General features: G+C 53.0%; 11 protein-coding genes across 11 annotated transcripts; 4 read left to right on the top strand and 7 right to left on the bottom strand.

Annotated features, from left to right (window-relative positions):
* Window positions 1-3,349: 3,349 nt before the first annotated feature.
* NECHADRAFT_100631 (uncharacterized protein) lies at window positions 3,350-4,557 on the top strand. Its single transcript, XM_003051235.1, has 2 exons — window positions 3,350-3,756; window positions 3,809-4,557. Exons 1-2 carry the CDS (start codon window positions 3,613-3,615, stop codon window positions 4,280-4,282), a joined length of 618 nt encoding a protein of 205 aa, XP_003051281.1. The 5' UTR covers window positions 3,350-3,612; the 3' UTR covers window positions 4,283-4,557.
* An 87-nt stretch (window positions 4,558-4,644) lies between these two features.
* NECHADRAFT_61337 (uncharacterized protein) lies at window positions 4,645-6,455 on the bottom strand. Its single transcript, XM_003050843.1, has 3 exons — window positions 5,980-6,455; window positions 5,477-5,928; window positions 4,645-5,419 (listed from the first exon to the last, which is right to left on the bottom strand). The coding sequence occupies exons 1-3, from the start codon at window positions 6,241-6,243 to the stop codon at window positions 5,062-5,064; spliced, it is 1,074 nt and encodes a 357-aa protein (XP_003050889.1). The 5' UTR covers window positions 6,244-6,455; the 3' UTR covers window positions 4,645-5,061.
* Window positions 6,456-8,374: 1,919 nt separating this feature from the next.
* NECHADRAFT_100629 (uncharacterized protein) lies at window positions 8,375-9,309 on the top strand. Its single transcript, XM_003051234.1, has 2 exons — window positions 8,375-8,833; window positions 8,911-9,309. The coding sequence occupies exons 1-2, from the start codon at window positions 8,602-8,604 to the stop codon at window positions 9,093-9,095; spliced, it is 417 nt and encodes a 138-aa protein (XP_003051280.1). The 5' UTR covers window positions 8,375-8,601; the 3' UTR covers window positions 9,096-9,309.
* A 183-nt stretch (window positions 9,310-9,492) lies between these two features.
* On the bottom strand, window positions 9,493-10,583 carry NECHADRAFT_41621 (uncharacterized protein; the record flags this gene model as incomplete). Its single annotated transcript, XM_003050842.1, has 2 exons — window positions 9,493-10,320; window positions 10,371-10,583. 2 exons carry the CDS (start codon window positions 10,581-10,583, stop codon window positions 9,493-9,495), a joined length of 1,041 nt encoding a protein of 346 aa, XP_003050888.1.
* Window positions 10,584-11,406: 823 nt separating this feature from the next.
* On the bottom strand, window positions 11,407-12,538 carry NECHADRAFT_100628 (uncharacterized protein). The gene is made up of 2 exons (XM_003050841.1): window positions 12,028-12,538; window positions 11,407-11,975 (listed from the first exon to the last, which is right to left on the bottom strand). The coding sequence occupies exons 1-2, from the start codon at window positions 12,477-12,479 to the stop codon at window positions 11,444-11,446; spliced, it is 984 nt and encodes a 327-aa protein (XP_003050887.1). The 5' UTR covers window positions 12,480-12,538; the 3' UTR covers window positions 11,407-11,443.
* Window positions 12,539-13,491: 953 nt separating this feature from the next.
* On the bottom strand, window positions 13,492-14,671 carry NECHADRAFT_40498 (uncharacterized protein; the record flags this gene model as incomplete). The annotated part of the gene is made up of 3 exons (XM_003050840.1): window positions 13,492-13,842; window positions 13,899-14,197; window positions 14,248-14,671. 3 exons carry the CDS (start codon window positions 14,669-14,671, stop codon window positions 13,492-13,494), a joined length of 1,074 nt encoding a protein of 357 aa, XP_003050886.1.
* A 2,481-nt stretch (window positions 14,672-17,152) lies between these two features.
* On the top strand, window positions 17,153-17,913 carry NECHADRAFT_69590 (uncharacterized protein). The gene is made up of 2 exons (XM_003051233.1): window positions 17,153-17,301; window positions 17,360-17,913. The coding sequence occupies exons 1-2, from the start codon at window positions 17,241-17,243 to the stop codon at window positions 17,719-17,721; spliced, it is 423 nt and encodes a 140-aa protein (XP_003051279.1). The 5' UTR covers window positions 17,153-17,240; the 3' UTR covers window positions 17,722-17,913.
* Window positions 17,914-18,288: 375 nt separating this feature from the next.
* On the bottom strand, window positions 18,289-19,031 carry NECHADRAFT_80590 (uncharacterized protein; the record flags this gene model as incomplete). The annotated part of the gene is made up of 2 exons (XM_003050839.1): window positions 18,289-18,472; window positions 18,550-19,031. 2 exons carry the CDS (start codon window positions 19,029-19,031, stop codon window positions 18,289-18,291), a joined length of 666 nt encoding a protein of 221 aa, XP_003050885.1.
* A 1,162-nt stretch (window positions 19,032-20,193) lies between these two features.
* NECHADRAFT_93741 (uncharacterized protein) lies at window positions 20,194-21,577 on the top strand (the record flags this gene model as incomplete). The annotated part of the gene is made up of 2 exons (XM_003051232.1): window positions 20,194-21,489; window positions 21,542-21,577. 2 exons carry the CDS (start codon window positions 20,194-20,196, stop codon window positions 21,575-21,577), a joined length of 1,332 nt encoding a protein of 443 aa, XP_003051278.1.
* A 1-nt stretch (window position 21,578) lies between these two features.
* Window positions 21,579-23,550, bottom strand: NECHADRAFT_104536 (uncharacterized protein; the record flags this gene model as incomplete). The annotated part of the gene is made up of 1 exon (XM_003050838.1): window positions 21,579-23,550. One exon carries the CDS (start codon window positions 23,548-23,550, stop codon window positions 21,889-21,891), a length of 1,662 nt encoding a protein of 553 aa, XP_003050884.1. The 3' UTR covers window positions 21,579-21,888.
* A 535-nt stretch (window positions 23,551-24,085) lies between these two features.
* On the bottom strand, window positions 24,086-25,614 carry NECHADRAFT_61333 (uncharacterized protein). Its single transcript, XM_003050837.1, has 2 exons — window positions 25,174-25,614; window positions 24,086-25,123 (listed from the first exon to the last, which is right to left on the bottom strand). The coding sequence occupies exons 1-2, from the start codon at window positions 25,513-25,515 to the stop codon at window positions 24,407-24,409; spliced, it is 1,059 nt and encodes a 352-aa protein (XP_003050883.1). The 5' UTR covers window positions 25,516-25,614; the 3' UTR covers window positions 24,086-24,406.
* Between the last annotated feature and the right edge of the window lie 457 nt (window positions 25,615-26,071).

The raw sequence follows: 26,071 nt of genomic DNA, 5'->3' as shown, positions 1-26,071 counted from the left end.
TGAGTCATGTGTCCACCACAGGCTGTGTGGCACAAGATCGATCTCACCTCGGCACGATATGCAAGGTCCTCTTACAGGGAAGTGCCATGCCTAGGTACCAGCATCAAAGCTTCTCCCGTCGGCAATGCAAGCAAGGAAGGGCCTCAAGTGCCAAGACGATCGATCCAGAAAATGTCAGTCGTCTGAGCCTCATGAACTCATCTCACGTCACATCGCCGAGCTAACTCCTCGATCCACAGGCGCGGCTCCGAGCAATTCAAGCTCGGCACCGCTGTCGGACATAAGTCCGTTGCATCATTGCCCAAGGCTTCGGTGATCGTCCGAGGCTGAACAGCCGGGGCCTTTGACCGAACCTGGGGAAGAGCCGCAGGACCGATTGGTGCGCTATGAGCGTACTATGTCGGGTAAAAAGAAGGCGAGGCACGCATAGTAGTTGAAAACTATGTATGTAGGTTGTAAGTCGTTGTTGGTGTTGCGTGCAGGTGCAGCAGCAATAGAGTGGAAACACCACGATAACAGTCGCTGGAAAAGCCACGCGAATTATGGCTTGCTATCAAACGCAAGATAATGCAAGACCGGATCCCACCGCCGGTCACGTTATCGCATCACATCTGCACGAAAGGCATGTGAAATCGTTTCCGGTTGACGATCAGTAACTCGCGATGTGTGGGATGAGCTGAGCTGAGCGAGCTTTTCCATACCAGAGCGAACCGAGGCAGATGTATCACTGTCAAAAGGGCCGAAGCTGATATCTTTATCGTCTGATATCATCACTTAGACTCAGCCAGCGACATTGTCGTGCTTCCAGAGATAACGAACACGGCAGCCATGATAGTTCGTGTTCATGGTTGCCAGAGGTGATTGGCTGTCTGCGTACGCAGTATCTGCCTGTATTTTTGTTTTTTGTTGAGCTTGTGCTTCACCGTCAGCCCCCTGAAGCGTCATCTTGGCGTGTCCATCACTGTAGCAAGATCGACATCACCATGGCCATTGCCGAAGCCATGTGCTATCGGATCCCTTCCCGTTCAAGATTGCGCTCGGTGAGTTCAAGGTGAAGCGGTCGATAGCGTCCAGGAACCAGGTGAGTTCAACAATTTTGGATGCGCCGGGTCCGCCGTAATTCCAACAATAGCAGCCATCCCCTCCCCTACCTACCATCCGGGGCAGTTAGTCGTGCCGCCGCCCTCCATTCTCAACGCACCGCCCTGTCTCAACTTTCCCCTGTCTCGCCTGAGCTTGGCTCTAGACTTCCATTGGCATATTTGACCTTTCAATTTGAAATCGGGCCAGAGTGTAGCTCAACAATTCGACACGTGCGCAACCCTAGCTTTGGCACAGCCTAGTCTCAAGTCAGCAACACCAGGGTCTGGAGAGCATGGGCAGCATCAAGTGCCGTCGATGCTTCCTGTTCCTCTGTCGAGATGCCCAAACATGACTGCTTCTCCGAATGTTAAGCTCGTAACTACGAGATCTTAGCATCTGATAACTTGAATGCCGAATATCTGACATCGGACGTTCTCCGTCCGGTCGACCGAGGCAATTCACACTTTGGACCAAGCAATTACCGATGGGAAACCCCCAATCAAGGTGCCAAAGACACTGGGATCTGCGACGGAGTCTGCTCTTTCTCCCCGGCCCAAAGGGGACTCCCGAGCAACCGAGCTGGCGGGTTCCTGCGAGTGGACCTGGGGACCTTCGAGTCTGGGCAGACTGGCCTGTTTTCCTTGTCACGGGTCCCCTCCCGGAGTCGAGCTCTTGACAAGGTGCCCTGTGCGTGCTTGTGCTTCTGCTTGTGCTTCCCCAGTGCCGTGCCGACATGCGGCGTTGGTCTTGGTGCCGCTTTAAGATAGTTCCAGGTGATCTCGTGCTAGGGAAAGCCTATCGAGGTGAGTCACTTCCTCACCTTGCTTCTGGAAGACTGGCACAGGTGAGGAGCTGATATGATAATGGTTGCGCGTCCTTGTTACAGAACAGATAAGCCCAACGTCATTGACATTGACGTGGAGGAATCGACACGCAAACGCTCCATCTCTAAACAAACAGGACTTGTACCATAGCTTTCTGACCGCCTTACCAAGGCCCTGTCTTCGATTGGTTCGTTTCATGGCGATCTGTCAAGGAGGGACAGGCACCATCCACGTGCGCCAGCCAGATCACTGTGCCCCTGCCGAGAACTTCATCAGCGAAGCGGACGCTTGTTGGTGGCAACCAACAAGCGTGAGACATGGGGACACCGAGAGGGGGATGTTAAAGCGGCGCCAGTCCACCCGCAGGGCCCTTGTCTCGCTCATCCCAGCACTGATGCGTGGGGATCTCTCAACGAGTTCCACCACCAATTCCATTGCGTTCGCGGTTGCGGTGTTGCGACTGAGAGCGCGGCTGGTGCTGTAAGGATGGGCCCATACCAGCTTCTCTGGCGGCGTGCTGCGACGCTCTGCATTGAAAGCTGTCGTCACTTGACGCCACTGTTCCATGCTTCCCTTGTTTGTGGTGTCCAGACGTGCTGTCCCATCAATGGGGAACTTTTTAGCACGGGGCAACTGTTGCATACAGACATGCCCCTCTCTTGTCTTCACTTCGTTTCCAAATCGGACATTGACGGCTCAAGAAGCTCGAGTGGTTCGAGGTCGAGGACGAGCAAGCTGGGGCTTAGCGAAGACTGTACATTCTCCATAATTGTCCCCTTTCTTTTCGATGGTCGGGGGTGGATCCGTAGCTCCCCAGCAGAACGAGAGCTGGAGGAGCAAGACCGTGCTGGACGAGGTGACTTTCTGAACCGGGGTGCTTGATGAGGCTGCTGATTGGATCTCAACATCCAGAGACGCAATGTCCCACACCACGGCATTCGGTATTCCGTCGCAGTGTCAGTAGGTGCCCCCCCGGCGATTGCTATGTACTGCCGCTGACGGGTGACCACCTTTCGACCTGGTGTTTTTCCTTTTTCTGCTAGACGGCGTTTGAGGGGTCGCTGGCTGGATTCGAAAGCTGGGGTGTTGGTGATGGTGTGTAAGTTGGCTGTTGGATTCGCACTGACCTTTTGCCTCGATTTGGTTATAGTAGCAGAAGCAATTCCTACCGCCTGCTCCTGCCTGGTCTCCCTCACCTTGGTGGTTGCCACTGTGCAGGGCAATTGCAGGAGGGCGCAATGTACGGAGTACTTCGTACAGTACCTTCCTGCACTAACTGTTGACACTAGAACGGGAAGTAGTGGGATGGATGTCGATGTGGGAAGGAGTCACCCACACCCATCCACATCCACGCCATCCCCATCCCCATCCCCAGATGGTCACAGCTATATCTACAAGCTCCCGTCTCTGCCCTCCCTCCCTCTTCTCGTAGTCTCGCTTCATCCCCTCTTCTGTCTGTCTCATCTCACCTTGGTCTTACTTCAATTCCTCAACCAAGTGCATAAATCCTCCTCTCCTCCTCTCAATTGAAGCTCTCTGTCCCTCCCACTTACACTACCTGTTGTGAACTTGCGCCGACCCTGTTCATACTTGTCTCCTGATCGCTGTAATCGTCACCGCTTCTATACTCGCGTATAAGTAGCTAGACATCGCTATCGCAAATTACCCTGATCTACACATCATCTCACATACAACATCAATCACAATGTCGCGAATCACTGCTCCCGCCTCAAAGCTTGCCCGCACTCTTGCCGAGTCGCATCGCTCTGCCGGCGCCGTCCTTACGCCCAAATACGAGGAGCTCCTCCGAGCTCCCCGCCGTCCTTCTGAGCAACAGCAGCACTCTGAGGTTAGTCTCCATCTCGCCAATTGATCAACCCAGTCGCTAACAATTACATCAGACCCGCGGTCTCACCACTACCCACCGTCCTACTCCCCAGCCATCCATCGCCCATCGCACACGGCCTCTGATGCAGGGCTTCCACTCTTCTACTCCCTCCAAGACTCCCGCCGCTCACATCGACACAACCGTCTTGCCCAAGATCCACCCCATTCCCACCTCGAACGAGCCCATCCCCCGTGTGCCTCTTCTTCCCGACAACTACGGCGCTCACCACCACTCTCTCTCCGACGCAGCCGATCTGGCCCGCGGCAACCGCCCCATCATCTTCGCCGTCGACCCTGATGTGGTCGTTCCTGGTGCGCCCATGGCCGACATGGAGGTCGTCAACCTTGACAATGTCGAGCTCAAGTTTGCGCATGAGCCTGAACCCGCCGCCAAGACCGAAGATGGCGACAAGAGCACATTCTTCGGTGACATGCTCCGAAGCATGAGAGATGATGTGTTTGCTCAGCCTCAGACCCAGAAAGCGTGACGAGAACATCAACCATCTTGGATATGACACGATAAAGATTTTTGAGCATGGGCTTCTTGGAAAGAAGTATAAGATATAAGCGTTTAATTTGCCTTGTTTTCATTTGTTTGCGCAATATGCTGTCATACCATCTACTTGTTACTACAAGAGAGAGCGTGTGACTGGAGCCATCTACTGAGCCATCTACGATCAATGTCATGGCAAATCAAGCCCAAAGTGGCAGCCTGGAATATCAATACAACGAGTTGATTTGTCCAAAACAATTGCCAAATCTTAAACAACTAAATGTGAAGCACAATATGTACAGGACTTATATGCGAGATAAAGAGCACGATCAACAAAAGACTTCTACGCGAGCCACGCCATGCGAATAAATTACTAAATAACCATTCGCCAAATTCAAAGCCAAGTAACTACTATAGAAGTGAGAATGATTGATGCGCCTCTCGAGCGTCATGCTGCGCCGAGTTTTGCGTTGATGTTGTGTTGATGTTGTGTTGTGTCTATGGTATCATCTCTCGTAAAACACCACCTGCAACCCCCCTCCATGTTCCGGCTCAACTTCCCTTCCCTTCCCTTCCTTCCTTTCCCCTTTTGGCCTCTGTTCCTGTCAATCTCTGGGTCTCGCCACTTTGTCGTACAGTACATATTCGCAGGTTAGATGCAGGCAACCAATAACGAACCAACCAGCCGACGGCTCATGGAGCCTCGTCTGCGTCCCGTCCCGCGTCCCTCTTTCACCGCCCATCAGAAACCCCACGCGACATGTCGGAGTTTGTCTACCGCTTCTTCATGGACGGCCTGGGCTTGCACTCGTCGTTGGTGACGGGGTGCAGCATCACCTTGATGGGGTAGTTCTGAGTGTTGTGCTGGTAGCCCTTGGCCCAGTCGTAACTAACGGCGTAGGCAAAGATGCTTCCGTTCTTGTTAAAGGTGGTGGCCGTGATGCTGCCGCCCACGTTGGGGTAGCCCTTGAGACGGTGCTTGGCGTCCTTGTCCCAGAAGTGGAACGTACCGTCGGAGCCGGCCGTGCTGAAGGTGCCGTGGACGGGGTGGAACGAGATATCGTTGACGGCGTAGACGTTGGTGACGCTGTTGGCTGGGGGGTCACGGTGACACTTGAAGGAGAAGTTGGAGCTGCAGCGTGTTAGTTAAAGATCTGAGCATCACTCAGGGGTAGTTATCGATGCTTACCTCGAGTCCTTGTCCTCGACATACTGAATCGCGCAACGACCCTCAATACTACCAATAGCAAAGCCCGCAGAGTCAGTGAAGCAGCTAACCACCCTGGTCTGCCATTTAAGCGGGCTCTGCAGAGTCTTGTAGAATTTGGTAGGGTTCTTGAGGTCGATGACGTTGATGTACCGGTCGGCGGTTCCCACGACGCAGAGATTGTCGCGGACGTCCATGGTATAGACCCTCTCCTGGCAGGACAGGGTCGCGGCCGGCTGCTGCTGCCGCAGGTCCCAGTACTTGACCGTCTTGTCCCAGGAGCCAGAGACCACCATGGGCCCGTTGCCGCTGTCGAAGAAGCGGACCGTCCGCACGGGCTGGTCGTGCGTTCCAACGACCATGTCTTGCTGCGAGGCGAGGTCGCAGACCTTGACGTTCTTGTCAGCGCCTGCTGAGGCGATCTTGGTTCCGTCCTAGGGAGCTGGGTCAGCTGTGAGCTGGATCTTGTTTTCTTCGTGACATACCTTGGAAAAGTCGACATTCAGAACGGGTTGGGAATGCTCGTAGACATGACGACCTTGGCTCCGGCCATTCCCATCAATCTCGTAGATGCGGACCTTGGAGTCCCAACTAGAGACGGCGAGGTAGTCGGGGCCGTTGGGCGCGGGAGAGAAGGCCAGGTCGGAGACGCTGTCGGTGGGAGGCATTTCGAGCGCGACATCAGCCTTGAGGTCGCCGACGGTGGTGCTCGTCGACGAGCTCGACGCGCCACCAAAGAGTGTCGACATGGTTGCGGAGGGAGTTGTTGGGTGAGTTTCGAAAGGATGGTGTCGACTTTTCTGCGTGGTCGTCGGCGCGTAAGGATCTCGCGTGTCAAAGGGTCGTGGCTATCGCAAACGTGCCAGATGTTGCAATATCCGCACCGTATCTCGAGTCTCTAGATCGATTGCGTTCGAAACAAAGAGGGACAAGTCGTTGTCGCGCCGTCAAAGCTGAGAGCACCAAAGCTTTGTATACTGGGATGGATGAACAGGCACGAAGGCAACGACCCAGCCTTCTCAAGGAAAGGCTCGGATTGGCCAGCTTCACTGAAAAAAAATCCGTTTAGGAGCACGCCCCATCAGAGCTCCCCATCTCTAGCCCCACCCCCAGGCCCCATCTCAAATAAAAATTTCGAATCCAAACAATTCTCTTCCTTTTTCTTCTCTCCTTCTTCACCCGCCCCCTCGCTCAATAAATCGCCATTCGAAGCTCACAAACAGAGATACTGCGATCGCAGCGTCTCCTTCACATTTGGCTTTGGGAGAAAGTCCCCGGACGTCTCCGTCTCGACGGAGCCTGCGGAAACGCGCCGCCATAGAAGCACAGCGGCTGACCTCTGCACCCAGGCCCTCTCCCTGCGACCGGCCCTGCCCTCCGCTGCATCTTCCCGTATGGCAACTTGATTCTCATGCTGAACCGAGCTCTCCGGTCCCTTTGGATGAAGATATGAGTCCGCTGCCGGGGTTGCAAAGTTCTTCTTAGATTGACGGGGGCCGAAAGGTGGATGGTTGGCAGACGTTGGTCGCTCGCGAGTGTTGGCATCGGGTGCTGAGGACTTGTTGTCGAGGTTGATAGGTATGCGATTGCTCAGCGAAAGCCGAGTTACTCAACGGGGCTCATTCTTGATGCGAGGGGGGGCGGTCCATCCCGTCGACGCTTTGGGCGATGGTTTCTACCCTCATTTTTTACACTCTAAACTTCGTTGGAAGTTCCTCTTGGGTGAAACCGGAGCTTGGGTCGAGATGGGTTGAAGTTTTCGTGATGATGACCAAATTAGAGTCAAGCACCGAGACGGGAAAATCCTGTCACTGTGGACTACCAAACATATGTCAACTGAAAAACTTCAACCTACCCGGCTTTGGTCGACTGGATGTCAAGATAGAGAGAGCTTGTAGTGGTTGCCTTGGCTGTGACAGCAAGCCGTCACCCGGTGATTCTAAACCAACTGTGATACCTTGGTCTGACGTTGGATGTTTGTTCCCCTCAAGCTCACCAACAGGGACCAAAGCTGTGTCTGTCAGGTCAGCCTCCCGTCTGGATTGGCTGTCGCTCAGACCCCTGCATTGTCATGTTACCGGCTTGCCTCGATTCCGGGGTCAAGATTTGCTGAACCCTTTCCCATGTCAGGGGCCACCCTTTCGGTCAATCACACCTCGTCGAGATAGCTCGAGTTTGTATACTTCCAATCAAACGGAACTCGCTCAAGTAGACGCGAGCACAAGTAGAAGAGGACAGCGTACCTGCATGGGCTGACTCCCTCATGACCAATATCACGATGTAGAGGGGTCCAACCTCGAGTTGTGAATGGTCATGATGATGATGCAGTCACTCAATTAAGCGACAGCCGGCTTCTGAGGTTATCCCAACCAACAACCAGCCGTCACAGACAATGAAGAACCGGCAAAGTGCCACCGCGCGTCTTTCACCCAACCACATTCCTCACGATCCTCTAGCCCATCTCCCGATACGGCGGATCCATGCTCCTGTATGGTCCAAGGCTGCCCATGTCACACCAGCCCGTCTCAACGCCACACCTTTTCCCAAGCGAGACGAATCCTCCAATAGCCGGGCCAGGCGGCATCATGACCAGAAAAGCCCCCGGCGGCATGGGAGACTCTCTCCCTTCCTTTCCCGCGTATATTGGATATGTATATGTATGTTAGATGCAGCCTTTCCGGTAGGGCACGGACGACGGTGATACTCTGACGGCGCGGGAGAGTGTCTTGGGAGTGGAGGCTGAGCAGCATTGGCGAGGGACTTGGCAGATGAGGAGTGACGAGGCCTTGTTCTGTGACCGAGACCGAGGGGGTGAAGGATTCGTCGTATAGAGTTTTTTGTTTTCGTTCTCTTGAAAATCCATTCTTTTACGAGGTAGAAGAACCCCCTAACGTCATCTATTTCTTGTCCGTCTTTCTTGGTTTGTCTTGGATTACGCGCAAGGATACTCGTTACACTGAGATTGCTCCAGCACTCCTTTCATTTATACCAGCAGTGAATCCTTCCGGACCGTCGCGCCTCATTCTCTTCAACTTTACCTTGTTCTCTCCTTGAACCATTTACTGTCCATTTACGTCTTCACTCGCGCCTAGGATCCATTGCCCACCATGCGTTTCCTCTTCTTCACGACCCTCGTCACCTCCGCCCTGGCGATCGACTCCCTCACCGAGCTTATGGACCAGCTCCCCAAGTGCTCCATCGATTGCCTTACCAACGCCCTCTCTGAGCAAGGCTGCTCTCTCACCGACGTCCAATGCGCGTGCTCCAACGTCCAGGCCATTGTTGAGAGTGCTTCACCATGCCTCATCATCGCAGGCTGTGACCTTGATGAACTCTCCAGTACGCCATTCCCAATCACCCACGCCTTAATAAACACTTCTTCCGGAGATACTGTATGTCTAACCTTCTCCTTATAGATGCAGCAACTTCTGTTGCAGACATCTGCAAAGGCCAAACCACCCGCACCCCTACCCCAGCGGCATCATCAGCTCCAACATCCACCACCGCCGACACCGTCGAGACGAACGGCCAGCCTTCCACCTTTGGCAAGGGATCCATGTGGACGGGAGCATTCGCCGCAGCAGCCGTTGCTCTTCTGTGATTGATGCTCCAGAACTGGATGTGAAGAGGGACAGATTGTATAACTTGCATTTCAAAGGCGTAGTTTGGCTTGGTGATCATCATTCCTCGCGGGTCGGGTCCTTTTTTCTTCTATCGTTGTATTATCAAAGAGCAAAGACTTGGTTGCTCCGAGCAAACCAAGACGGTCTATACATCCATGATAAACCCATTAATACAGTCGCGGTTCACACCAATATCCCAGTCCTCCCCAGGTCACATTACCTGTCCAAAGGATATCGGTATTCCTGTCCATCTAAAACGCCAATCCCAGAGACGAGTAGGCCTTCTCGCTCTCTAATATCCCTGTGTAAACCTTCCTCCTCTTCTTCCCTCTCTAGTCTTTCTCTATCCTCTTTTCTTTCGCGGAAAAGAATTAATCAAGGGGTGAACTGGCCCAAAGCGCCGTTGTCTCCGCCATCAAACTCCTCCTGCAACCTGTCAAGCTCGTGGAAGTGTCCTGCGAGCTCCATTCCCTTGCGTCGCTGTGCCTCGACACGTCGCCAGTCCCATTTGCCTGGCACGTTCAGATCAACATCCGAGAGATCAACCGAAAGATCGCCGAGGTGCTGCTCGCCCGTGGTCCAACCGCCCGGCCGTTCCGGGAGCAGTCCAGCCGCGCCTCCGAGCACAATAGCCGGGTGCACTGTAAAGCGACCAAGCTTGATAACATATTTGCTGATGGCCGTAGCATAGATCTTCTTCTCCCAACCACCAGCTGGATCCTGCGCTCCCCGTGTAGCAGTCTTCATGAAACGAGGGTCCAACCACGACTTGGGCCGGGCAGTACCCTTGGGCACATAGTGTGTCGCGATGTAGAGCCATTTTCGATCCCAGCTCAGAACGCGACTCCACATCTCGTAGTTCTTGTAAGCGGGGATTTCCCGCTTGAAGCTGCATTCGACAGCGCCGAGCATGATGCCAATGGAGCCCTTGATGGGTTGGTCGGTCTTGGGGTCGAGAACGATCTTGTTCTGAGCGTTGCGGGAGAGCACGGCGAGGGACTCGCGGAGGAGGTAGGAGACAAGGTGTGTTCGGGAGATGTCGAGGTCGGCAAAGTAGGTCGAGTTGGACTTGTGGAGGTTGTAATCGATCTCGAGAAGGGGCGCATGGCTGGACGAGATGATGGGCTTGAAGAGGGCATCGGGACCGAGCTTTGGGGATTTGCGCAGCAGAGTGTGGTAAATAAAGGAGTAGAAGACGCGGTACTAGAACTTGTCAGCGCATGTACAGAGACAATCAAGTAGGAGACACTCACAGTCCAGGCAAGGGGCATAGTCTTCCAGTTAAAGATGACAAAGAGCATCAACAAGATCCTCGACGTGCGACCAGGCCCTGTGAGGAAAGCCTTGATCATGGGGATCCAGTTCACACGGTAGGCGGCATATCCAGCAACCGAGCCCAAAGCGATGGGCGCAGCCAAGGAGCCGGCTAGCGAGAGCCCATGAATCTTCTTCGCCGCAGAAGCCATGGTGTTGAAGTTGAATCGAAGAACAGCACGCGACGAGGGGGTGGATGTGTCAGACTCAACACCAGGGGTTCTCCCTCGGTATTTATACCAGGCTGGGAAGCAAAGATGCCAGAATATCCGTGCGACAAGAAATTATAGACAGTTAATTTACAATGGTCCCCCTGCGCGCGTCGCAAACGCGTTCCCCTTTAATGCAAGAGCTGAAAGGGAACCGAGGCACCAATACCTAAGTCTGTGGAGACTCGACCGAGATCCACATGTCATTGGAGCTGGGGAAGGAAGTGTTGGGAAGCGAGAGACGGGGTTTATGCTTAAGAGGGAAGGAGATGTTAAAGTCCGATCGAAATGACAATGAGCCTAGGTATCACAAGGGTCGTTTATCTGAGATCAGTCTGGAGTTGAAGGGTCTTGCGAAACTCGATACTTGACTGACAACTGGTAAAAAGAAGAGCCACAACAAAATTGGGGGGAAATCTGCAAAAAGGAAGGACTTTGGTGGATTCAAACCACCTCTGATGGACGAACAGGGAATCGAACCCTGGACCACTCCCAGATGATTCGGACGAATTATGCTAAGGGAGTATTATACCACTAAACCATTCGCCCGGTTATTGTTATAGGGTAGCTTACTATTGCTCACCATGGAGCCCTAGTAGCGAGGCACTGCAGATTCGCATCAACCTTACCCTACGGTTCGGGTTCAAATCCTGCCCTTGTCCCATGAGGACAATACTCTGGCGCCGTGAGAGGGCATTGAGATATCACTGGGACCATGAAGGCATTTCTTAGGGACTTTGAAACTATTGCTCCTGAACTTGATGCTGTGTTTTAATTTTATTTTCCTGATTCTATCCTGTTCTTTACAATGACTTCTCGACCTCTTCCACAGCATCCAACACGGGCTTCCAGTTGGCCCACTCAGCATCACCACCAGGAATTCCTCCAAACAACGGCAACCTCGTGCCATCAATATCACCGAATCCTCTAAGCCTGCTAACAGCCTCTGTAATACCGACAGTGCCGTACTTGACCACAATCTCCTCCATGGAGCTGACCTTGAACTGCAGCAGCCGTCTCTCTTGCTGCTCGGCCTCGGTGGCCTGGGTCTTGGTCGACAGTTCATACAGACGCACCAGCGTCTTGGGGAAGAAGCCTGCGGATCCATCGATGGCGCCTGCAAAGCCTACTGAAACCACGGGGAACAGCTGCTGGCCCAGACCGGTGAAGGGGTGGAAGTGGTCGTAGTCGATGGATGGGTTGGAGCCCACTTGGATGTGTGTCGACACGTCGCCGTGAGAGAGCTTGCAGCCCACGATGTTGGGGTGCTTGGCGAGGGTGACATATGTTGAGGGGGTGACCTTGACGTTGTTGGAGACGCCGGGGTAGTGGTAGCTGTGCGATAGTTAGCTTGTGTTAATCATCATGGTGTTGAGAGAGGACTTGCATCATAACAGGGATGGGGCTCTGGTCAGCCACAGCAGTAAACCACCGGATAATACCCTCCTGTGTCGCCACAGCAGCATTGTACCCAGGAGCAAGACACAATCCCCACTGAGAACCCGCCTTCTGAGCATCCTTGAGCTGCTCGACCGTCTCCTCGATGCTGTTGGTCGCCGTGCCGGCAATGATGGGGTAGTCCTTGAACCCCTCCTTCTCCAGACCCGCCTTGATCCCGCTCAGGATCGCGTGACGATCCCTGGGGTGCAGGTGGACCGCCTCGCCTGTGCTGCCGAGGACGACGAGACCTCGGATGCCGTTCTTGGCCAGGTAGACGGCGTGGGCGGACTGCGTCTCAATGTCTACAGGCGGGTTGACCGAGTTGTAGTTGGCGGCCTTTTTGGAGGCGAAAAAGGTAGGGACGGGCACGTAGATGCCCTTGGGCGGAGGAGCAGCCATGATGAACCGAGAGAGAATGTTTCGCTACGTGATGAACTGGAAAGCAGAGAAACAGCAGCAGCAAGAGAGTTGAACGAGGGACTTGTCGTGAGGGGTTGACATGATGTATTATAAGCACGTATTTGCCATGCAGAACGAGTTGGCAACGGAGCCGAAGGCCGGCGGGTTCGGTCCCTCGGGGTATCTCGCAGCGATCCTACGCGACTAATGAGTGGTTGCTTCTGATGTAATCGGCAAAAGGGGAGCGATCAACCTATCGAGTTGCTGATGGCTTAACAATCCCCCCAAAGCTGGTGGAACCCTTGCCCCTCTTTGTTAAGATCACTTGATGAATGAGAGCAATTCCTAGTGCCAATTGCTTCAGTCTTGCAGCCCGGCTTTGTTAACCGGTCGACGGCGGATACGTAAAAGGTCCGCGGAAAAGAAACCCGAACCGATTTGTGACCCGATGCCGGCCCGGGGATGAAGCCAATTGCAGTTTTGAGGTGTAGTAGCAAATTGAGGAGTTTGGGGTACAGAGTATGCTTAAGGATGCCTCCACTATGAAACTGAAAGGGAAATAGGCCTGGTTAGTGCGAGGCATGAGAGGGATATAATAGGTAGACAAGTCTCGCAATGGGTGCATATCTACTAAGTATCTTGGACCAAGTCTGATTCGCTGTTTAATTCAATGTCCTTCTAAAACTACTTTGACTCTGAAGTATCTGATATGTTGCAGAACCCGACTATAGAAAAGCCCATGTGCCTCCTTTGCCGGACGTCAACCCTTCGCGTATCTAACATAGCCACTCACTTTGTCCAATTCAAGATCATAACCTGGCTTCAATTGATTGGCTTTTTTAAAGGACCCGGACCCCATCTTCTAGAGTTATCGCTCTATCCAATTTCTTGGCTCCGTCGTTCCCGACGATGCCTTTTGAGATCCAAACGGTCTATATGTTTATTCAACTCCGAAACTCCATCTGAGATCAACGCCTTTGAGGTATCTTTTCTCTCCTCTTTGTTCTTTTTTTTATCGGATAACATGGGTTCCCTCTGCTGGCTCGAGCACCTTCCATTGGCAGGCCAGATCCTTCTTCTCGTTGTGCTGTCTCAACTTTGCAATGATCTTGTTGGCAATCGTCTCAAAGTTGTGCGTGGCCAGAGCCAGAATGGTTGGGCCAGCGCCTGAAAGGCACACGCCGAGGAAACCCTCCTCAGTCTTGGGCGACATTGACTCGACGATCTCGGTGAGGCCGGGGATGAGGGTCTGACGATAAGGCTGGTGGATCTTGTCCTGCATGGCGAGGTGGATGAGCTCGGGGTCGGGAGGAGACTGGCCCAGGGCGACGGGTAGGAGAGCGATTCGTTGGAGGTTGAAGGTCTGTGAGAGGGAGGTCAGCTGGCTACTAGCATCGTGGAACAGGTTGCCAAACGTACCACATCGGGACGGGAGTACTTTTCAGGTAGCACACTTCGAGCAGCGTGCGTGGCGACCTGGAAGTCGGGGATGATGGCGACGGCCTTGATCTCCTTGGCCCAGGGGAACTTGATGTGGTGGCCGATGCCGTGAGGAGGGTTCGGTGGCTTCTTGCCCGTGTCCTCGCCGCCCGCCGGCGCGGGGAGCACCTCACTAAGGGGGATCTCTGTCCGGGCGACGTCCTCGGGGGTCAAGGGCTTGAGGTATGTTCCGACGAAGCCTCCGTAGAGGGCGGCACCGACATTGTCGGGGTGTCTCTCTGGGGAGTCAAGGTTAGCAAGTAAAGCTTCAAAAGCTCTCAAGACTCACCAATCATGAGACAGTAGTCAAACAGGCGGTCATAGTCGAGGTGCTTCAGTCCTCCGACCTCACGGCCAAGGACAACACCAGCAACCACAGCAGCACCGGAGCTACCCAGGCCGCGGCCAAGAGGGATGGGGTTCTTGATGTGAACATGGGTCTCGACGGGAAAGTGTCGCTGGTCGTGGCATCGCAGGACGTAGAGGGCGACGCGGGTCAGCAGGTTGGACTGGGGGTCGAGGCTGATGTCGCCGGTGTCCTCTCCCTCTCCCTCGTACGTGATCCTGCAGTTGAGCGGATGCTCCGACTTTGTCTTTGTGCGGTCGATGGTGACGTGCAGCTCGAGGTACACCGAGAGGGCGAGGCCGATGACATCGAAGCCTGGGCCAATGTTGGCGCTGGAGCAGGGGGTCTTGATGACAAACGATTCCATGACTGGTTTATCTTGTTTGTGTATGTGTTAATGAGACGCTCTGACGCTGTATGTGGATTTGCTTGATGTGTCTCACAGGTGGGAAAAAGACGTTGGAGGAGAGGTCACAAGCTCTAGAGGGTTAAACTGCCAATGGCGCAATTGGAGCTAGTTCAAGGACGATCAGCCGCAAAAAAAGTCTCCGATATTCTTCTGGCAATTGTTCTTCTTTCTCTTGGAAAAGATCGAGTCAAGAGAAGTTTGCGTGGACCCGACCCTGATAGTGATTAACTGACAGAGTCATACCCGTTGCCGACCCCCGATGACGGAGCTGGCCGCATCCATACAAAAGCCTTCTTTTTTTTTTTGTGCTGAGCAGTTGGCGGGGTAAAAAAAAATGTCTGTCGATGGCTGCCCCTCCATCGATATTCATTGGTCGACGATGGTTCAATTGGACATTTTCTGGCTGCTAAACCCGGCTGTGGAAATGTTCTGGGCAAGGGTTTCCATCGGGTTATCGGGCAGGGAGTTTGCTTGTTGAGTTGATCAACAATAGAACGAGCAGTTGGTTGACTAAACAATATGCAAGTTGAGGTATAAAAGAGGAGCTGCAAATGTGGTGCTGGAATATTAATACGAGAAGCACAAACACCACTCATCCCATTAGATCCTTGGATATAATATAATACTCTTCCAAGGCCTCAATTCAGATCCCTCCCGTCCCCTCCCCGACGAAGCGAAGTGGCTGACCTTGGCCGATTGTTACGCAGCAGCCTCATGCACAACCAATCGACTCTGCATCCATCCTTGCAAAATAAATTCCCGCTTCCCGAGAGAGAGCCTCGTGACTTTGCTCGTGTTGCTGCCGTCGGCATCTCACATCATGACCATCTACCACTACCCGTTGGGGTATTTAATCCGCATCTCGATTCATTGATCAAATGCACATCTGACATGATTTTTTGTGCACCTCTCGTGCATAGAAGCATTGTCCAGTCAAGAGCATCAGCACCTTTCTGGCTGTTGGTTCGCTGACATGGATACAGTCTATGCACAACATGACTACAACAGCAACGCCTCTGTAGATATCACAACCTGACCTATAACAATGGACATGATTTGTCCGTTCGTAGATATATTTTCCGTGGTTGTTGAAGAACCTTGAGCTGACCAATATGCGCACAACCGTGCGTCCGAGACTCCGGCGGATGTCCCCAAATAGCAGCACTAAATCTCACCACCATGATGTCAATGTCGATAAAACTATCGAGCCTAACCGTGGGTTCCTAGTGCTGAGGAAAGACAACAAACCCGTCATCTCTCACCCAAAAATGTATCTTTCTCCATCTCGTATACTGCATAGATGCCCAGAATCTCCATTTGCCGGGAATCCCGGCATTGACATCTCGACCGCTATTTTATCTCGGATAGTTAGGATGATCGCTCTTTTTTCCTCCCATGACGTCTGTCGGGTCCTCGTGTTTTTAATCTATATTGTGGGATCACCCATGCTACGAGGCCCCGCGCCTGATGCTCTCGACGATGATCACTTCTCGAATTCGCTGCCTTGGACTTTGTGAAAGCGAAAGCTGAGGTGATCGCCATGCCATTGACTTCCCAATCGGGAGTGCGCCCCAGAAGTTTGGCGAGACTTGACGGCGTTCGGCGCAGCATCAGCGATGCAGGAATACGAGCCTCAGCAAGCATAGCACCGCAGGACCATCACGCACCGTTGATAGTTTCCCCCCTCGTGGCGAGGTCATCTGGGCCACCTCGTCTCCCCACGGTAGCAACCTGATCGAACGACGCCCATCTCTAGTTCAACTTTCACAACAAAGGGTCTAGAAGTTGGCCCTTTCGGAGTAATACTGAACAAAGATCTTGTCCCCGTAAGTTCGCGGGCCTCGCCGGCCGCTCCGATAGCTCACAAGGGCAGCGGAAAAGACAAGAATGGATACGTTACGTCGGTTCCTCGGTGGAGGTGGACAAGAATACGAGAAAAAACCCTTACCCCACAACAGGCCAAGTTCAAGTCTGTCAATGCGCGGAATTATTCTGGACCCAAGTCTGGACCGAGGATTATGGCAGCACGGGCTCACTAACACTAGCTCTGATTGCTCGAAATAGCATCAAGGCGCAACCCTAGCAACGTTGTCAGTTGAGAGGCTTCGTCCAAATCCGGACCCGAACGACGTGGGGGAGGCTGGGCCTCGAAGTCTACTGCGATCTTCCCGGACGGTCGGCAGAGAACAGAGCCTATGACGCTATCCGTACGGGGAAGAGAACCTAGCTAAGCCATGCCTCCAAGCCTCCGTCTGGCCTTACTTTGCATGTGGAGATGTGGACGATCATCGTGAGCTCGTGACGGAGTTGAGAGAGATGCATGGTCCGTTGGAGCTTGCCTTTACGAGATGTACTGCATCGAATGGTCTGGACAGTAAAGTATAAAGAGACCTTGAACGCTCGTCAATATAGTTCTCTTTTCTGTATCATCATTCTCATCAACACTCCAACACTCTCATCCTCCAGCTCAACAATCTTCACACTCACAACTCCATCACCACCTTTTAACCACAAACCAACCATCATCATGAAGCTGTCCGGTGTCCTCTCTGCCCTTACCTTCGCCACTGCCGCCTCGGCCACCACTGGTGAGTTCTACATCTTCTCTCCAACACTGGCCTACATCAGACTAACATGAACATCCAGTCTCCTACGACACCGGCTACGATGATGGAAACCGAGCCATGACATCCGTCGCCTGCTCCGACGGCAAGAACGGCCTCATCACCCGCTATGGCTTCAACAAGCAGTCCGACATCCCCCGCTTCCCCTACATCGGCGGCGTCTACACCATCGCCGGCTGGAACTCTCCCAACTGCGGCCAATGCTTCCGCGTCGAGTACCAGGGCCGCAAGATCCACGTCCTCGCCATCGACCACGCCGGCGAGGGTGTCAACATGGGTCTCCGCGCCATGAACGACCTCACCAACGGCAAGGCTGCCCAGCTCGGCCGTATCAACGCCCAGGTCTACCACGCCAAGCCCACTGACTGCGGCCTCAAGGCTTAGATGGCATTATTACGACTTTTTTAATGAACCATGAGCGCATCATCCGGGTTGGATAGCGGGCTTCTTCTTCTTCCTCTCCTTTACACTATGGATTTAATACTTGGCATTGGTTGGCGTTTAGATTACGATTGATCACACTTGATCTACTACCTAGATATTCACTCATGAATGAACATAGAGCTTACAGCTTCACTTTGAGTTTCCAGATGTGATGTGAATTGCAAGATATCTGCTTGGTATCCATAATCCAGCAAGTGACAATCATTAGTATTCTCGCCAACTAGTTTGGGAGATCCGTCCAGTTCGGTAAGCCATCCATTTAAAGCAAGACTGTCATCAAATCGTTCCTTTTGTTCGTCCCTCATACATCATGTGGTGAGCTTGCCGTCCTTGGGCGTATGCAGCTGCTCCAATCGTCCATGTTACTTTTTGGTCGACCCTCTGGTTCTGATTCGAACTCTTCGAGTTGGCGTTCTGGTCTGGTTTTCATCGCTGGCCCTTGTCAAGTCTTCGTTGCCGAGAAGTTCTTCTCTCAGGCGTTTGAATGACGGTGGAGTGGTGATAATCTCAGGGGGAGGAGACAGTGATGAGTCGCTGGAGGGACTTCTGCATTCCGCCATGGTTCTGCTGCGTTGATGGTCCAAGTCGGACGTCCCAGCGCTTGAAGGAATGACTCCTCCAAATGGTAGGTTCTGAGGGGGTGTGCTGGGATGAATCGTATTTGATGAGGTATCGAGTTCTGAGTTGCATCCTGAGATGAGTGAGCAAAGCTCATGACAAGTCGATAAAGGCACCTCACCTTGTCCTGGCCGTGAAGCTCTAACCCACATGGCACATTCCAACAATTCAACACGCGCCGCAAAATTCTCGTAACTCAAGCCATACTCAAGACCCTGACGAGGTATACGAATCTCGTTGGCAGTCTTGAACACGACAGTCACGTCCTTGTCCTGGGTAATGGACTCTGCAAACTCGAGGAAGGAATCAAAAAGCCCCATCTCGCCCTTGAAAACGATACAGTTATCCTCGGTGCTGAAGCCCATAAAGTTGTCCGCGTCCGGGTCAGAGATTTTGTTGATGTTGATCTCCATGGCTGCATCGCTTTTGGCGGCGCGTGTGAGCTTTACGCTGAGATCTGAGGCGGGGAGGAGTTGTATCGAGGATGGAGGGAGAGGTGTCTCATGTAGGTCGTCGGACATGAGATATTCGTCAAAGGCGGGTTCGAGAATGGCAGCGCGAGAGGCGCCGAGCTTCTCGATCTGCTCCTCGGAGAAGGAGTCGAGGTCCGTGTTGAAGACGTGGGTAGGCATGGCGTAGGAGAAGCAAGTGCTGAATGTGAGAGAAGAGCGAGTGTAAGTCGGAAACTCTTTTCATGGGCGAGCTTATATGCGGGTATCCTTTCACTTAATAAATAAATCAGGATCAAAACTTCGAGTCATCACAGGATGCACTTTCTTATGTGCCTAGGATTAGAGAGGCACCTGGCGGGCAGTTGCGTCGGCCGTTTGGCACCTGCCGACGGCTGGCCGCCTAGGTATACCTAGGTAGTGAATGGCCCAGTCAAACTGATTTAATTTGCCATTGTTTTGAGTCTGTGGGGATTGTGTTGCCTCTTGATGGGAGATGACTGTTTGATGTTGGCATCTCCAAGGTCCTTGATTAACACCACACTCAAGGCAAACGTCTAATAGATTGATCATCGGCCCGCAAAATTCGACTATAGAGAAGACGCTTGTTAAAATCCTGACTATAATCATCAAGATTTCTTTCGATTGCATCTGTGCATTCATCTTGTTGTCGCACCAGGATCAATTGACAGCTATCAACTACTACTAGAGCGACTTGGCCATGGAGGATGAATGCCTGTCTATACAATCACCACCTTTAGAAACTCATGGAATAAGATGAAAGTCCAGTATCAAAGCTCTTGGCTAATTGTAAACCGTCCGAGGCGACTCATCAGCCCACGTCTTTGTTCAACCCGTGCACAATGGATAGGCAGCTTACCTAGTTTCCAACCTGATCCTGTTGGCTCATTGGACAAGCCCGAGCCATATATGAACGGGTTCCTGCAGATCCGAGTACATGTCATATATCCTCCGGATGCTCCGACTGGTGATGCGGCTGGCAGGCGACATGAATTTACCATTGTGTATAATATCTGATAGCACGGCACACTCCGCGGTCAGTGTTGCGTGGTCTACCTCTACTCGCCACTCCCTTTCTTCCGTAAGGCAGAAAGGAGGCTAGTCACGTCAAAAGGGAGGGAGGTAGGGATCTGGGGGAGCTGACGTGGGGTAAACCCATCTACCTACGTTTAGGTTGCGTTGCATCCCCAAGAATCCTACCAACTTCAACGACATCTCATCCAGAGCACAAATCCATTGAATCTGCTCTAAACAACTCTATCTCATCTCAATTTTTCATTCCTGTGTTGATAAAAGAGGCCGTTGTCAGGTCATGCCACCGACCATGCAGCACCTCCCAAATGAGCTCATCGCTCACATCCTCAGCTTCCTCGACTCCGACTCCAGCCTTGAGCGCGGCCTCTACCGCGACCCGTCAAAGATTTCGAGGCCCGTCCATTCCGGAAAGGACACACCCCTCAAGAATGCGTCCCTCGTGTGCCGCATCTGGAGGCGCTCCGTGACGCACCTCCTCTTCCGCCACGTCGTATGGTGCTTCCACCGCTTCTATAAGCCGACGTGCCAAGACATCGTTGCGGGTGTCGACGTGTTGGACTTTCTTCGCAGGAGCGGTGTATCGAAGCATGTTGAGAGTTTCACCATCTTTATGGACATTCCTAGGGGCTCTGGACAGCATCGATATGCTGATGGTCAGTTTTGGGGTCTGTTGCCACCCGAGTCTCATCAGCCCGAGAGGCCCATGTCGTGGAACCTCCTCTGGTCCGTTTTGACTCAAGAGCCCCAGCGCGCTGACCAAGGCGGTCAAGAGAGATCTGAAGAGGAGAGAGGTCGACAACATTGGGATAACAATTGGCTGTGGCATGCTTTGTTCGACGTCATTGACCCCTTGCGTGTCACCTTGATCAGTTCACCAGATCTTGTCGCTTCACTTCTTAGTAGGACTGTAGACCTGTCGAGTGACTGGGCCTTTAACAGTACCTTCTACATTATCTCGTTATCACGCGAACCTGGCATTTCCGACCTTTCCAAGAGGACCAACGCTTTGCCGTCAGAGAGTCCAGCTAGGGAGAGTCATCTCCCAATCGACCTGTTCGCCATACGAGACTGGACTTCACTATTCATCAACGAAGGCTCCTTTGCACCGGTCTACTCGACATACGAATTCTTTCACTACTCACCGGCAACTCTCCTTCCTGTGATATTCGAACCCACCGACACCTCGTTCAACGTGATGCGCTCAACCCTCAAGTCCCTCTCTTACATCGCCATCTTCCCTCTCTCCCACCACATCGCCGACTTTCTTATCCCCAACTGTCCGCCCGTTGAGCACCTATTTGTCCAACTCATGCCTAAGAACCGAGACTTTTGGGAGAGCGATGGTCTTTCTCGTGTGAACCTATCCGACCTATGGCTGGAGTGCGACGCATCCTACTCGCTCCTCATGAGACAGATACTGGATCCCGTCCCTCAACCAGGCTGGGAAAAGCTAAAGGTGTTTGAGAGTGGTGATGCGCCGACAGAAGGAGTTTGGCGAAGGGGGTTTTATGATGCTTACATCGACGGCGTGAATGGTTGGAGGGAGGAGAGCGAGGGCCTCTTTATAAGAGACGCACTTCCTGAAGTCCCAGCAGATGAGCTGGAGAGTATCGACGGAAACCACGATGGCATGGAAGCATTGGAAATTTGAAGCTTCAGGGGAGTTTTACTGATAACAGCGCAAGGAAAGTCATCATCCAGTATATTAACCATGAGGTTCTACTTGAATGTATGTAATATCTATTACTGATCTTATCCCGACCAGCTTTCAACAGATTTGTAAATCCGAGGCCCTGTTGAACCATGCGTTTGAGCCCCAGAGAAAACGCCTTTGACCACCGATGGATGCATATCCGAGCCCAACTACCAGAGTATGCAAGACGACATAGATACCGATTCCAAGATAAACCAACGCCATCACCTCGTCCCTGATCCCAGGGACTCTAGATAAACAAAAGAGTCATGCCAGTAATACACACAATGCTTAATCATCGTCGCTCTCAATGTCACCGTCCCTGTCGCTGTCTGACAGGTCCACAATTGGCTTCATGGCCTCGTGCTCCTTCATCTCTCGGTACGTGCTCCAGGTCAAGCCAAGGAACGCAACAACGATCATTGCGCCACCGATGATGGCCGCAAAGCTGAGAGGCTCGCCAGTGAGCATCCAATCCACAATGGCCACAATAAAGATGGTCAGTAGAGCGGCGACCGAAGACAGGACGGGCGAGGTGAGAGAGATGAGCACAAGGAATGAGCCACTGAAAGTAGCGTTCATGAGAACAGCCAACAGAATCAACCAGCAGGTTGAAGCAACTGGTAGCTCAAACTTCTCAATGCCCAAGAAGTCAATGATTGGGATGGGAATCCACAAAACAGTGAGTGTGAAAAGACCGATGCAAGAACCAAACGTGTTTGCAAAGATCATGCCGCGACCAGGCGAAACGCCTTCAGGGGGGCAAGCAAAACGCTTGTACAAGACCTCATAAAGGCCGTACAGCACAGAGCCCACGCCGATAACAAGGTTTCCAAAAAAGCGGTTTGAAGCCTCCACGTCCTTGGTGCCCTCCGATTTGGTGTCTCCGTATGCAACGACGAGCACGCCGGCAATGGCGATGAGGACGGCGACAGACTTGTCGAGGCGCAGGGGTTCGTGGAGTAGTGGTACAGAGAATACGTATGCAAAGAAGGCGGAGCAATTGTAAATGGCGGTTAGATCCGACGGTGTCGTCAAGCTGACGGCAATGTACCAGCTCAGCCCGGCAACGGTCAGCGCGCAGGTAATGATAACGGTAAAACGGATGATGTAACGAATGGGGCGCGCGCGATGCTGAATGGAAAGATGAAAAACGTCGAGAGTCTGCGTCTCGATCATGATGGCGGTTGTGCGCAGATGCTGCTTGTGTCGCTTCCAAAAGACTGGCCAAGGAATGTCGCGCTTCTGGAAGCGCAGGATGAGGAGCTGAACAGGCCACAGCACGATCCACGAGCCGTGGGTGAAATACATCATGCAGTACGCCTTGTCCCAGCCAAGATCATGCTGAATGTATGCGCTCAGTTCTGTCTGGACGCAGAACGATACCAGGCTGATGACAAGGAAGAATGCGGCATACGTGTACTTCTTGCGCGTTGAGCTTTCGGCGGCTTCGGCGACGGTCTGAGGGCTACGGCTGCGCATAGTCGATCGGCGACTGAAAGATGGCCTCTCCATCATCTCTCGATGATAAGGATGTTCATCCTCGCTCGACCTCTCCGACCCTAGGCTGGTCCTTCTGTTGCCATGCGCAGTATGAGTGACGCGGCCGCGGTCATCGTCGTCCTCTTTATGAAGCAGAGGAGTACCAGATCGTCCACCCGCATGACGATGGTACTTTGGACGGCTGAGGCCATTCGCATCCATGTCGTCCAACTCTAGCCACTCGCGGCTGGCGTTGCCGTCGGTATTTGTATCGCGTTGGTGACGTTTCGAGCCGTCAAGATCGGAAGCGGCGCCCGAAGCACCAGGACTACCTTGTCTGTCGGTCGACCGGGTTTCTGGTTCGCATAAGGTGTCGTCGCGGGACAGGGGGGATGAGTCTATGGACAATCGATCGTTGTCGTGGCCTTGAAGGAGATGGACCTCTTGGTCTTTGTCGTGACGCCGAGGCATAGACGGCGAAGAGGGATATTAAGGGAAGAAAGAAGAGGAAAAGAAAAAGAAGAAGGAGAGGGTAAAAAGGAGCGAAAAACAGGTGTTCCTACTTGTTGCACCAGGTCGAATGAATGCCTGGTAGTTTTGGTGCTGGTGTTGAAAGAACATCGGTTGGATTGGATCGATTCCCATTCGGCTGGCGCGCAGTCGCAGTTGAGTGGTCGGCGGCGGGTCCCAAGACCCCGAAGCGACAGGGGGTCTCCGCTGTCTCGCAGCTTTGGGCCCGCACGGCATGGGGGACCAACAGGGCGGGGGGAACACGGGCACGGGGGCCCGGGGGTCATCAACGGCCCATCGGCGGGTTCTACAGTGGACGAGATTAGACTTCTCAGGGGCCTTTCCCGCTGAGCCGTCCTGCTGGAGACGGGGAGAGCCTATCGCGGCGTTGAGATTGCTGATGAGCCATGAGCCATGAGCCAGATGATGCTGTACAAAGTTCCAGATTGTCAAGGGGGCTCATGCGCACATTCTTTGAAGTCTTTGATTTTAATATATGCCATGTGCTATTCCGTCTCAACATCTGATTGCGTGCTGCGCTACTCTTGAGCTATCATGAGTCGGTTTCTGAAAGGTGCCAAGCTGGTCCCACGATAACGATGACACCTTTGGTCATGTGCCCCCTACACCACCACGCGCGCTCAGCACCCGTCTCACCACACCACCACCACCAGCTGAGATGGTTGAGATAACCAGATGAGGCGCGGTAGTCACAGAGGACGGCACGTGAGTTGGCGCCTTTATCTCAGCTCTGTTGCTTCGTCTGCCTTGCCTACGTACAGTACCCAAGTTCCATAGAAGCTGTCGGGTTCCTGACTTATTTCGCCCCAGCACCAAAGAGAGCCTCGTGGACATTATATCCGTATTCCAACTCCCCGTGCCAGTAGTTGGGCGTATCTGCCTTGGAAAACTGCCATGCCTGGTCAAGTGCCTGCACCACCTCGTCGGGGAGCGGCCCCTTCTCCAGGTTGTCGAGATTGTTCTCCAGCTGGTCCACGTTGGAGATGCCAATGATGATTCCATCGTTGCCGTTGGTGATGCGAAGCTGGGAGTGGTGAACCATCCACCGCAGTGCCGTCTCGATCATGGTCAACCCGTGCTTCTCCACGGCCTGCTCAATAACACTCAACGCTTTGAAGGTGCTCTCTCTAAAGTAGCGATCGCGATACATCTTGCCAATCCTAGAGTTGTCCGAGAAGCGGCCGCTGTCAGGCGCAATGTCCCGTGACTTGATCTTGCCAGAAAGCAAGCCGCCGGCGATGGGGTTGTACACGACAATGTCGAGTCCGTACCGCTTGCATGCGACAAAGAGTTCCGACTCGATGGAACGGGTGACGCAGTTGTACATGCCCTGGTACACCGTGGGTCGCACCCAGCCGTTGTACTTGCAGGTCATGACAACCTCTGCCACTTCATGCGCCGCAAAGTTGCTGATGCCGAATCGAACAAACTTTCCTGCCTTGTGGAGCTTATCGATGGCCTCCAGCGTCTCTGCAAAGGGGATACCACGATCAGGACGATGGAGGTAGAGCAGCTAATCAACGTATTAGACAACGAGACCTCATAAAGTGATGGAAGACTTACATCGATGCAGTCGGTTCCGAGCTCCTTCAGACTGGTCTCGACCGACTCAACAACCTTCTCGGCCGTATTGTCGCCAGGGTCCCTGGGATACTTGACCTTGGTGGCCAGAGTGAAACCCCTCTCCTGCCAACCAACCTGGCGAGTCCAGGCCTCTTGCTTACCACCGACATAGACGCGTGCTGTGTCGATTTCGCTGTATCCTCGACCCTGAAAGACATCGAGGGCCTTGGTAAATGTTTCCGAATCGCAGATACGTGCATCAAGCTCCTCACTACCAGGGGGTCCAAAGGTCATTAGACCCAGGATGACGCGATGCTTCGGATTCTGAGCGACAAGAGGCATGATGACGGAAGCTAATGGACAATCTTTTTGATAAAAACCTCTACAATGCTGCAAATGGGGGCTCCTGCGGCTTTTATACCCAACAAGAAAGTGATATCGGAGATGTGAAGCTAAACTCCAGCTCTCATCATCGTGCCCTCATGCGTGTTGCTCACTCCAGCACCTTCCGTCCTTACCACGGCCCCACTTACAACTGCGAGACCGGGCGGGGTATCCGCTCGGTGATGACGGATGGGCTGCCGAAGCGGATATCAACGTGAGTATCATTGATGATTTGTAAGAGCCGCCAGTGATAATTGGTCCGACTTGTGCTGAAGAGTGAGTCTGGTTTAAAGCTTTGGTTTCTATATCGATGGCCTATGACGTAGTTGTAGATAAATAGGTGCTGGGGTTTAATGCCTGGTGGAATAAAGAAGCGGGCAATCAGTTAACCACGGCGACAAGGAGTCACCTTTCGAAAGCTAGACTGCTCTCAGAGGTGTTTAACAATTGGAATGAGAAACCACTCATAGACAACATCTTCTGTTACACCTTGCAGGGTTCACTACTATTTCAC

This window comes from Fusarium vanettenii (assembly GCF_000151355.1).
Source record: "Fusarium vanettenii 77-13-4 chromosome 5 genomic scaffold NECHAsca_5_chr5_3_0, whole genome shotgun sequence".
Taxonomy (NCBI): Eukaryota; Fungi; Ascomycota; class Sordariomycetes; order Hypocreales; family Nectriaceae; genus Fusarium; species Fusarium vanettenii.
This window is presented reverse-complemented; position numbering and strand designations above follow the sequence as displayed.